The sequence below is a fragment of the Ambystoma mexicanum genome, chromosome 7p (assembly GCF_040938575.1).
Source record: "Ambystoma mexicanum isolate Mex_15411 chromosome 7p, UKY_AmexF1_1, whole genome shotgun sequence".
Lineage (NCBI taxonomy): Eukaryota > Metazoa > Chordata > Amphibia > Caudata > Ambystomatidae > Ambystoma > Ambystoma mexicanum.
In genome coordinates, this window is record NC_090939.1 from 938,178,550 (window position 1) to 938,191,236 (window position 12,687).

The 12,687-nt window shown below is 44.5% G+C and overlaps 1 protein-coding gene across 1 annotated transcript in view; it reads left to right on the forward strand.

Annotated features, from left to right (window-relative positions):
• Positions 1–9,622: 9,622 nt before the first annotated feature.
• The window catches only part of ABI3BP (ABI family member 3 binding protein), a 1,926,231-nt gene continuing 1,923,166 nt past the window's right edge, over positions 9,623–12,687 (forward strand). Inside the window, exon 1 of the mRNA XM_069637268.1 lies at positions 9,623–9,881. Within this exon, the coding sequence (XP_069493369.1) occupies positions 9,791–9,881 (91 nt within the window). The 5' untranslated portion in view covers positions 9,623–9,790. The remainder of the gene's footprint in view (positions 9,882–12,687) is intronic.

Here is a 12,687-nt window from a genome sequence, read left to right on the forward strand (position 1 = left end):
CAGACGCAGTCTTGTTGGAGACGTCAATGGACATGGAGAACGCACTAAGAGATAAGATCATAGGCACCAAAAAAGTTGACAAAGAAAGAGGATCGACTGACAAAGTTGACATCGAAGACAAATCGACGCAAACGTTGCCTTCAAACCAAGTGGGAAATGAAGACCAGGTTAAACCAGGTCAAACAACGGAAGATAATTTCCTAATGGTAGCAACTTTGTCAGGAATCCTAGCACCTTTCATGAAACTGTATGAGGACATTGTGGTCACACTAAGAGACCATTCTATGATACTTGCAATGGTTCATACCAAAACAATATTTGTAGAGGGTTTCATCTCAGCAAGCCAAAACAATTTGGACAACAGCACTCCCAATGTCACCCAACTGCTACACGACATAATCGAACCTATATTAAAAGAAAGAAAATTAGGGAGGCCAAATTCAAAAGGCAAGGACTCTATAAGAAAAGACTCCGGAACAATGACCGTACATGAGGTTATTTCAGGTGTAGAAAATCAAAACAACGCTGGATCCAACAAGCAAGAAAATAAAGGAGAAAGGATCACGGTAACACCAGTAAACTTAGAAGAGGACTCAGAAACCCAAAGTGTAACCGTTATGGGACCGCAAGCAGCTCAAAGTGAAGAGAAGGGGGAGGTAAAACAAAACGAAGATAGACCCCCCGACTGAGGACATCACCAGTAAAATTCTTTTGAGAGAAAATCCAAAGAGCACATCGTCTCAACCAGGAACAAGAAATGAGTCAATGAAATCATCAGAGATCGAGGTGGAAGAAAGTCCCCTAAACAGAAGCGCTAGGGAAGGGCTAAACAACTCAATAGAAACAGTGGAGGCTAATTCTAGTAAAAGACTGATAACAAGGCCTGGAGACCCCATCACTACGGACAGGTGTCTGGAGAAAGGAAAGAAAAAGAGGAATCTATGCGAGATCTTCAAAACAAGAGACATAAACACAGAAGACAAAAAACTAGATACCCAAACAAAAACGAAGATCAATGGGACCGTAGACAACAAACCAGGGGGGCACCACAAGAACACAGGACCCTCTAAAAAACAAAAAAATCAACCACCAGCAAAAGCCCCAAGCAGCAGTAAATGCAGGGCATTCATCAAAAATTTGACAATACCAAAAGAACAACCGAGTATAATTGACCAGCTAAGAAACAACAAGAAAAAGGTTAGACCAGATCAAAAGCTTGAAGAACAAAAGATCTTAGAAATCAAAGAAGACGATTGTTCTGACGGCGACCTGCTGGACCTTTCCACATACCCAGTCTCAGATGACGAAGATAAACAGGGAATAAGAGGCAAGGATGAGGTAAACACAGGGGCTGATGATTCCGCGAGTGAGGAGCACACAGACTATAGCGAGAGTGACACCTCATCTGTAATGTCAACACAAACTGGTTATGAGACACAGAGAGAAAACAAAAGAGTACCAAATACTCATACAGAAAAGGATGGATAGAGGAAAAACCAGAAATCAAGTGAAAGAGTTCAGAAGAGCGAACGTCAAGGTCGAGAAAGGTTTGTGGGATGGTCTGAGACCCGAAACCACGGAACCAGTCGGGAAAGTGAATCAAGATACAGCAACAAGCGAATCGAGATTGAGGAAAGAAGAGACCGGCAGTACACAAAAGAGGGGGTAAGAGATCTACAGCACAGACCCACACGCAAAACAAGCGCTGCTGACAGTTCCAAGCAACCAGGGCTTGTTCTGGAACGTATCCTTCACAATGAGGAACGATTAATCCTCAATAGAACCAATGTAATAAGACTCCTCCACCACATACCGGCCCTAAGACTAATTACAACAGACGACCTGGCGATCGTGGAATTCGTCGAGGAAGATCGCACCGACAAGGTAATCTTGCATACAAGATCAAATCTGGTGAGACAACTACTACTGGAAGAAGCTCCGCAATTAAGACCAATGGGTTTTTACCTACAAGAAAGCGATGGAGTCCTAAAAACCCAGGAGAGAGTAAAGAAACATTCGGTGAGACAGATCAACAGAAAAGATAGAGAGACCAGTAGTGTTACGACAAACAGAACAACATTAGCGAGAAGGGGCGATCAGAAAACACAAAGCTCAAACAATAGAATTCAACAACAAGGAGAAGAAAACGAAGCAGCAAGGTGGAAATGGTTGAAAAACATGATTGATGACAAAACAAACACCCAATAATATAAAACAGTAAAAAGTGTGGGTTTATGGAGCCTGGGAAATTGGAACACCAGAGGCTCTAACCACCTTTTTACCAATGGAGCGCTTCAAAAAGAGAAATTTAGTGTGTTGTGCCTACAAGAAACATGGCTGTTGCAACCACCGACATTGGAAGGATATGTGGTATTGCTAAATCTAGCAGTCAAAGGTCCAAAAGGTAGACCTATGTCAGGCCTATTGATCGCCATCAAAAATGACCTGGACTGGCAAGTGCTGGAGGAGACAAACCCAAACTTACTCATCCAGATGGTAGTGTTACAGCTGGATAAAAAAGCCAGTAAAGTACTAATACTGATCAACATATACTGGAATCCGGCAAACTCACTACACGAAAACCTGCCAGACGAAATAGCAGAATTAATCGATGAACAGAGAGAAAAGTGGACTGATCCAATGTTCATACTGGTAGGAGACTTAAATTGTTCGTGCCTGAAGAAGGACGACCAATCAGAGCATGACATAATAACAGCTTCAACAAAGTAAAAAAGAGGAACAATGTGGAACCGTATGGTACAATCAAGGGATTGCGTAGTACTGAACGGAAAGGTGAAGGGGGACCAACCAGCAAAACAAACCTGGAAGGGAACACAATCTGTAGAGATCCTGGACTATATTTGCATCTCAAGCAATTTGTCAGATAACATCCAGACCTTGGAAGTAATCCCAACAGTAGAAAGTAACCACAACTTGTTAAAACTGACGTGTAAAAACATCAGCAATAACAAGACCGGAATTTACAACCAGAAGTTGGTCACAGACCAAAAAGGTACTAAACTAAGGATCAGACCAGAGAAAACAAGAGAACTAAACCATAATTTAAAACAAATGATCTCGACGCTTGAAAACCAACAAGGTCAAAAAAGGATTGATTACACCCCGCTTTTCAGAACATTTGTTAGAGAAAGGAAGCTTGGAAGTAACCATCAAACAACACCCCACCAACACCAGTATGACAGTCGTATATGAGAAAAGAAAAAAGCATGAAGGAGAGACATCAGATGATAAAAAAAAAATTAAATACGACAACTGGAGTAAAGAGATACATAAGCTAAAACAAAAATACAGAAACTGGTTACATTTACACAAGAAGACCTTGCTAAATCAGGATGCAGAAAGAATGCTGGGAAAAATAAGAACCAAAAATACAGCTGAAATCTGGGCAATCATCAACGAAGTGGCGAAGCCTCAAGCAATAAGTCAAATGAACCCAATTAGTGCTTCATCATGGGTTAAGCACTACACAGAGCTGCAAGTAGAAAGTTACACCGACCCAAAGCGGAAATTAATGACAAACAAAAATGAGGCAATAATAGATATCAGTATTGAGGCAATTGAGAACATCCTAAAAAAACTGAAAGACTCGAGAGCCCCTGGACCCGACGGGCTGACGAATGTAATACTGAAAAGTAACACAGGCGAATGGGCTAAATTTCTTCACCTTCTATTTAATTACATACTAACAACAGAAAAAATTCCGGATTCCTGGCGAAAGGCAGTAGTGGTGCCCATTTTTAAAAGGGTCCCAGAACATCAGCAGACAATTACAGACCAATCGCATTACTAGACGTGGTGGGGAAGGTCTTCGCGTCTACACTACTGAAAGCATTAGACCATTGGGTACAGCAAAGTGGACGACGTGATCCTTGGCAATCGGGTTTTGTGAAAGGGAGAGGCACAGCACTTAACATCTTCCTGATTAACTTAATGAAAGCCGGAACACAAAGGAATAAAAACCAAGGAATCTACATTGCGTTTGTAGATTTGTCGAAGGCTTTCTATACCATAAAAAGAGCTAAACTATGGAAGAAAATGGAAAGCTGGGAATGTCCACAGTCACTGGTGGAGAACATCAAAGACTTGTACACGGATACAAGCATCAGAGTCAGATTGGACACAGCGGGTACATTAACAGACGAAATTCAGATAAAAATGGGATTAAAACAAGGATGCCCGCTGGCTCCGGAACTGTATAACCTGTTCACATCAGACCTGGAGGAGTCATTTGAGTCCACTCGCTGCTTTCCACCAAAAATAGCAGGAACGGCGATTGGGAGACTGCTTTACGCAGATGACATCGTCCTGATGGACCAAACCCAAATCGGCTTGCAAAGACAGCTCACAACATTACAATCGTACGTGGACTCAAACGATCTGGTAATAAATCCAGAAAAATCGAGAATTCTGAAGTTATGCCCAGGAGGTAACAAAAACAGAGGGGAAAAACTTGGATGGTCTCTGAAAAACAAAAAAATCTTGGAAGTTGAAGCGTTCACGTACTTGGGAGCCTGTATAGACAATACGAAAAACAACATGCCAAGAATAGTGGGGCTAAAAAGGAAAGCAACTAACCTAGCTGCCCAAGGGAGAATTCTGCGTAAAAGATACTGCAGATTCACCTTATCACCTCTAATATCCTTTTATAGGATGAAAGTGGTGCCAATATTAACATATGGGGTAGAATCACCAACCCCCCTACAAGCTCAAACATGGTCAATCCTGGAGGGCCTGTTTTGGAGGAAAACCTTACAGCTGCCCAAATCAGTCCCAATACAGCAAATAAGGAGAGAGCTGGCTGGCATTGACATCACTCAAAACAATAACGGTATGGAAGATGTTAAGCTTCTACCGAAAATGTCTTGAGGAAAATACCACGGGAGGATTTGGGGTGCTGAAAAAAGCCCTAAAAGACCAATTGACATAATCTTGACAGACTGGCAAAAGAAATGTCAAGGGATCCTAGTGAACCTCAGTGAGTCAGAGGACGATTTATGGATCAACCCAGACAAAACTAAAAAGAAACTATACATGGCAGATTGGACTGAAACCCAAGAAGACAACCGCAAATACAAAGGTTACGAAAACTTCTGGGCTCAACCACGAAAACTGAACCAGATCCCGAGCTATCTGACTCTATTCCCTAATTGGTACTTCCGAGACCTTTTTCTGAGATTCAGATTGAACATTTTACCAACGGGAGAAATATTACAAAGAAGAAAAAGGTTGGACATCCGTGATAGCTGCAGAATGTGTAAAATAAAAGGAGAGACAGAATCTCTGAAACATCTCACACTTCAGTGTACCAGTTTAAGGAAAGAGCGAGAGCAGTGCTTAAGGGACATCATTAGAAGTCACATGACAAGGAATGTCGATGAGTGGTGGAGGACTCTAGTAGAAGGAGAAAATATGAAAATAACATTAGCACTCTTAAGACTAGAGATTCTAATCCTCAAGAAACTAGAGGCGATCAACAACATGACCCAGGTACAATAAGGTGTTACCAAGCTCTGCTATCAGGATACTGCACATCAAACTGAAGACACATCATGGAAGAATGGACATGATCAGGTTAAAGGTTTCAAATATGGAAACCATATAATCTGTTTAAAAAAATAATAATAATAATAATCTGACACTTACAATCTAAACTCAATATAATGTGTATCGGGTTACTCTGGTCTGCTATATACTTGTAGTTTGTTTCAAAAGTTCTCAACATAGGAGTTTAAGGTGCAGAAAATAAGAATTAAATAGTGTCCTGCCAGGAAAGGGGTCTCTTTCCCCTAAAGTCCCTCTGACAGTAAAACAATGTCCCTTTATCACAATTTAATTTAATTCCAAAAGGGCATGAATCGTCCTTTGTTTTTCTGTCAAGCATACAGTTTCTCTGCAGTGTTCAATTTTTGACACTTGATCCACCTTCAACTCCTGGTGTACTCTCCCGGCAGTATATATGTCGTTTTCTTGTTAATTTTTTTAAAGGGGTATTGGTCCTCCCTATTTACTCCAAATCTGCCTTTGGCCTTCTGGTTTACTTCCCTGCCAGGATGCCACTTCAGTTCCTACTCCCGGTTTACTCTAGAGCCAGAATGTTGCTTCACTTCTCACCCCTGTTTTACTCGCCGGCCAGGGTATTTCTCTGCTCCTTATATGTCCTTCTTGTGTATGAGTTTCAGATTCCTTATTTATGTGATGTGGTAGCCTGTCAGGGCTGTCTCCTTCTTAATCTACTCTCTCTCTTATCCAGGTCACAAAAGCTTTCCACATTTGGGTCACCGACCCCATCATAATATTTACTTTGTCTTTCCTTCTCAAGTGCTGGGTCTCCGACCCCTTTTCAACCTTGCATGTATTTATATCAGTTCCCTTTGTTAAGGTTTGTGCTTTCGCCTTGCTTTCCCCAATGTTCATCTATACTTTATTCTCTTCTCCAGAAAACTGGGTCACCGACCCTTCTTTCACAATATTCTTGTTTGCATCATTTTGTTCGTTATTTTTAATGCTTTCCTAATCTGTGTCAGTTTGTTCATTATTTTCCATAATGTCCTCATATGTTCTCATTTGCATCAATTTGTTTATTATTTTCAATAGCTTCTTCTTGCGCTCTCAATACAATCCAACAACTACTCTCAGCTGACCCAGTATCCCACTTACTTTCTCTGGGCTTACCAGCTGTCCCTAGTGGTTCTCGTGACTTCCTGGTGATTTGTAATTCAGGCCGCTGATGTTCATATGGTCAACTTGTGCATCTTTGTTCTGTTTTCTCCTACTCCGACTTCTGTTGCTCCTGGTGAGTAGGCGGCAGGTCGTTTACAGCATGGCTTCTCCTCACGCCACCTGTACTCATCTCCGTGCTGAAGCTTACACTTCTCTGCTTTCTCACATCCTAGTCGGCGCTCCATGGATTACTGACAGCTTTCCACTCTGCCACACGCTCCCTTTGGTTCCATGTGTGAATATCCCCGCAAAAATATCACCATACAAAAATATCACCATATTTTTGTGTTGATATTAAGGCATAAAACCTGCGGGGACACTCCCACATTATTTTTAAAGGAGCGGGGAACAGGCGCGCAACCAAAAAAAAAATATATAATAATCCCCCCCAAAAATATTGCCTTTGGCCATTCCAGATGACCATATATACAGCGATATTTTTGGTGTGGATAATATGTAGTGATACCCTCCCATTGCCATCATCTGTGTGGGTTTTAAACTTCTGTGTCGAAGTTGAAAGTTTGAAAAGACTAGAGCACAGCGTTTGCTTCCCACCTCTAGTCATCTTCATTACTACTTCTCTCTTCCTTGTCTCAGTACTTCTATGGGGGAGGGGAAAGCAAACGGGGTGTTTGGCTGAAAAAACCTGGGATATCTTCCTCTATGCTGCAAAAGGCCTTGTAGGCATGTTGTACTGGTGTATAGGTGTCATGAGGTGTTAAGGTTTTTAGGCTATTCCGCACTATGGGTTCCTTACTTCCCTAGACTTAGCCTTCCCCCATGTGGTTAGAGCATGTGGGGAAATAGTGTTAAATGTGAAAGGGGAATTCCATGTCTCATCTGGCAATGTCCTTCCACACCCATAAGCCATCACCTTTTTGTTTTTCTAAAGTCACCCCGAGTGGGATGGGTATGCCCAGACATGGTTCCCGAGTCTGCCCGGCCTAGAGACCCAAGCTACTCCTAACAGATGATGCCTAACAAGGCTGAAACATGTATGGTGATGCTTGTGGTCTCGTGCAGAAGGGATGTGACCTAGCAGTTTGGGCTGATCTGCCTTTTTTTGGGGTAGGACCAAGAGTGGTTTGCATATGGTTTTTCCCCTTCTGTAGGCTTGGCAGGCTGAAAAACGATGGTCTGAAGGGTTGCCCAGACCTATGCCAGTGGTTATGATTAATTCAAAACCTTACAGCCATCACCTTTCTGTTTTGCTAAAGTCACCCCGAGTGGGACGCGTATGCCCAGACGTGGGTCCAAGTCTGCCCGGCCTAGAGACCCAAGCTACTCCTCACTGATGAGGCCCAACAAGGCTGAAACATGTCTGGAGATGCTTGTGGTATCGTGCAGAAGGGATGTGACCTAGCAGTTCGGGCTGTCCTGCCCCTTTTGAGTTAGGACCAAGCCTGATTTGCATATGGTTTTTCCCCTTCTGTAATGGCTTGGCAGGCTGAAAAACAATGGTGTGTAGGGTTGCCCAGAGTTATGCCAGTGGTTATGATTAATTCAAAACCTTCCAGCCATCACCTTTTTTGTTGCTAAAGCCACTGCCTAGTGGGACGGGTATGCCCAGACGTGAGTCCCAAGTCTGACCGGCCTAGAGACCCAAGCTACTCCTCACTGATGATGCCCAACAAGGCTGAGACATGTCTGGGGATGCATGTGGTCTCGTGCAGAAGGGATGTGACCTAGTGGTTCAGGCTGGACTACCCCTTTTGGGGTAGGACCAAGCCTGATTTGCATATGGTATTTCCCCTTCTGTGATGGCTTGGCAGACTGAAAAACCATGGTCTGGAAGGTTGCCCAGAGCTATGCCAGTGGTTATGATTAATTCAAAACCTTCCAGCCATCACCTTTTTGTTTTGCAATTGTATTGCCACAACAGTGGTGGCTGCTGCACTGTTTCTTGATTTTGCTCTGATTTTTATTGAACCATAAAATGTATAAATATTTCATTCTTACACACCGGCCTGGTTCATGGTCCATTGCCACACGGGGTCTTTGTTAAGGTGGGTGTGAGACGGGTTGATGGCCTTGTCAAGAAAGAACCCAGGGTACAAATAGAAAGGCGTTTCTATTGTGCGCCACATTCATTGTCAGTGGAGGAAGTCCCTGGCTGGAGTGTGCCGTGTCACAGGGCCATAACACCCGCCTTAGGAGTTCACATGTGCACCCACTCTTTCAATTTGCTCCGTCCCCTTCTTCTTTGGGGGCACTTTGAATGCAGTTAACTATGGCACAGTCTGACGTCACAAGCTTCCGATGTAGAGTTTTGTATTGAATGCTTGTGATTTTCACAAAGTCTGGTGCGTCAATGCGGTATATACTAAAAATGCGCAAGCCTTCAATATAGTAAGGGTGTTGTGGCCCAATAGGGAGATGGTTATATGTGTCTCACATTTCTTTGCATATTATACTAGGATCTTATATTGTACTTCTTAAACGCGTTTTTAATTTATCAGTAACCATCGCCTGTGATTTGCTACACACAATCCCTGCAACCAGCCAGGGTGTGTAGTAGTTCTTTAGAGCAAAGAAAATGGGGCGCTATTGCAGTTAATGCGGTTCAAATGGGTTTGCATTACATGAACATCCAAGAGAACGAGTTTCTGAAGTTGGCTAAATGTCTCCTTGCCTGACTTTTTTCAACTGGAGTCGACTAATTCTGGTTGGCATAATGCAGCGCACACGTAATGTCCCTTCCGATAGCTGCCAGATCCTCGTGTCGGTCCTAACGGGGAGCAACTGCCTTACGTCCTTTCACGTTTTTATAATTGGGGGAACAGCCCAAAGTCCCTCCATGCTGTTTCCACGAGCCGAGCAGCGCTGCATGCGCCCAAACCAGGGGATCCGAGGGTAGCGGCACTTCTATGCTAATGAGGACCCCGTGCCCGGGGCTGCCCGTGACGTCACCGGGCCCCGCCCCCTCGCGAAGTCCACTCCTGTCAAAGTTGCAGCCTCTGTGACTGGGAGAGCAGTTCCCAGCGCTGCAGCTGCAGGACCTCCCGTGATTGTATTCCAGCATCACCGGCTGCCACAGCACGGCTTTGGCATGGGTGCAAGCGGGGTTTCCAGGCTGCTCTGCCTGCTTTTCTGTTGGAATTTTGCAGGAAACCTGGGAGACGCACAGAAGTTACCCGGAGGCGAGTAGCAATTCAGTGCTGTATTTATTTGTTTGAAAGGCTTGTTTTGGCAACACACACGTGCATTTGTAGCTTGCACAAAAAATTTGATGTGCTGTGTTGAGTCCGGTGTAAAATCTTATTTCTGAAGGGATTTTTTTTGCAAGTGTTTATTGCTAAATCCCAAAAGTACAGCTGCAGCTTTACACAGGTGTGTGGGACTGGGTATATTGGAGTCCAGTGGATGTGAGTTGAGAGAAGACCACTTTTGCTTTCTCTGCCCTCCCTCCCTCCCGAGGGGCTGTGCGTGCCGTCCACAGCCACGTGAGATCTCGCCATGGGACCAGTGGACAGGTTAGACGGACTCCCGCCGCCTTCTGCAGCCCAGTGAGTGCGATGGGTTATGCCAAGTCCCCGAGGCTGCCTCTAAAGGCGCGGGAGGGGCCGGGGGGCGGCTTCGGGGTACTCCGGTCTCCTGGAGCTTGAAGGTTTGCAGAGCATGGAGGGGCACTCGGGGGTGAAGCGGTCGGGGGGTGGCACGCACTCCCCCCCGTGCAAACCTGATCCCCCGCTGCTTTCGACTTGGCACTTAATTCCTGCAGGAACAGCTGTAGTGTAAAATTAAGATGACATTTGGGGATCTGGACCGAGGGCAGAGTGTGTTTTTATCTCCTGTATTTTAGACCAAGGCTTTGCTTGCAATGGAGGTCTACTGTACAGTGTGTTATCGTCGTATTTAGTTTCATATGTGTAGAGCGTTGCATTTCTTTTAGGAACGGGTGTATATAGAATGTGGATTCATATCCGGCTACCATTGATGGTGGGATTTTTAAATTAAGGTGCCAGATAACTTGGTGTGTTCATAAAGCATAGACTTGAGGCTCTAAACCCAATGCGTTTTAGCCCCCCGCCAAATGATCCTGCGGTATTGCGCCTCTACCAGATCCCTTCGTGTAACTGCACTCCGTGCCTCCTCTATTGGGCGTTCGTTTCCCCGTGAGCCGCATTCTAGTAGTTGTAGTTTTGGGTCCCCTCGTTTTGAATGGAATGCACGAAAGTAAAAGCAAAGCACAGGAGTTGAGTATGGTGTCTCTGGTGACATGGAGTCATCTAGGAACTGTACTGAGAGCTGCTCTATCCTGCACACAGAAAACCCAACCCTGCATCAGGGAAAGGGCTGGAGATGTCTCTGCAGTTACTGTTCTGGAATGGGATCTACTGAAGGCTCTTAGGCTTGTTAGAAGATGGAGGAGATCTTCACCTGGCTGTATTTTTGTTATGAATGTAGCCTCCTGCTAGAACTCTCTCCCTTTTTGTGGGAGATATGCGACCAGTTGCAGCTGGCTTTGGAATGTCCATGCAGACAAGGGCGGGTTCTGCCATGTATTCCTGCAACCACCACATCAGCTGAAACTGGACTCAAACGCCCGACTCTAGCACGTTTCCCCTTCTGAAGAAATCTAAAACACGATGTGCCCCGCTGTTGGATAATGTATTCCATCCAAATATGCACAAGTTCTAAATTGCCTCACACACCTGTGTGTTTTTCTTGATATTGTCAGCCTTCATTTAAGAGGTTACTCTTTGAATTGGTCACCTGGTTGTTGATTTCATTCATATATTTTTGGGGTTATTTAGCTGAAATTCAAATTTGAGCTTTTTCATTGACTGTTAACATGTATTTGTAAATGTGTTGCTCCGATATGAAGAAGCACGCGTGCCCACACCCTTATTGGAACACGTTGCCAGTGGGTGATGGGGGAACTCTACACACATGTACGCATGTAAGCTCAGTGTGTCCACACGCTTTGCATCCCGGCTGACCAACTGTCCACTGTCTTAATGTTTGCTCGTGCTGTCAGACTATGTTGTGTATGTTGTTGGTAGTGGAGGAATCATACATTACCTTTGCTGATCACAGCGGCAGGGGTGTTCAGATTATGCATGGGCACAACCCTACAGCCCTTCCAAATTAACTGGAAAATGTTATTTTTCTTGCTGGCCATCTGCTGGGTCCCTAGAGGAAACATGGGTAACAGAGTCTGGGCAGTCCTGGAGTCAATTGCCTTACAAAAGAATTAAAAAGCATTGGACCTGGTGGGGATGGTATGGTCCGCTGGTGGCAAGCATTTGATGTTTGGCAAAGGATCTGGTGGTGGGGTTGGTGTAGTCAGCTGATGGCAAGAATTTGATTTATGGCAAATAACCTGGTGGTGGGGTTGATATGGTCCACTGGTGATAAGCAAGGGATGTTCGGTAAATGATCTGGTGGTGGGGTTGGTATAGTCCACTGGTGACAGTAAATGGATATTTGGCAAAGTACCTTGTGGTGGTGAGGTTGGTATAGTCTGCTGGTAGCAAGCATTGGATGTTTGACAAAGGACCTGGTGGTGGTGGGGTTGATATAGTCCACTGGTGACAAGCAAGGGATGTTTAGTAAAGGATCTGGTGGTGGGGTTGGTATAATCCGCTGGTGACAATAAATGGATATTTGGTAAAGTACCTTGTGGTGGTGGGGTTGGTATAGTCTAATGGTAGCAAGCATTGGCATATTTGGCAAAGGACCTGATGGTGGCTGTGGGGTTGGTATAGTCCACTGGTGACAAGCATTGGATGTCTGGCAAAGGACCTGATGGTGGCTCTGGGGTTGGTATAGTCCACTGGTGATAAGCATTGGATATCTGGCAAAGGACCTGATGGTGGCTCTGGGGTTGGTATAGTCTGCTGGTGACAATCATTGGATGTCTGGCAAAGGACCTGATGGTGGCTCTGGGGTTGGTATAGTCTGCTGGTGACAAGTATTAAATGTTTGGCAAATGACCTGGTG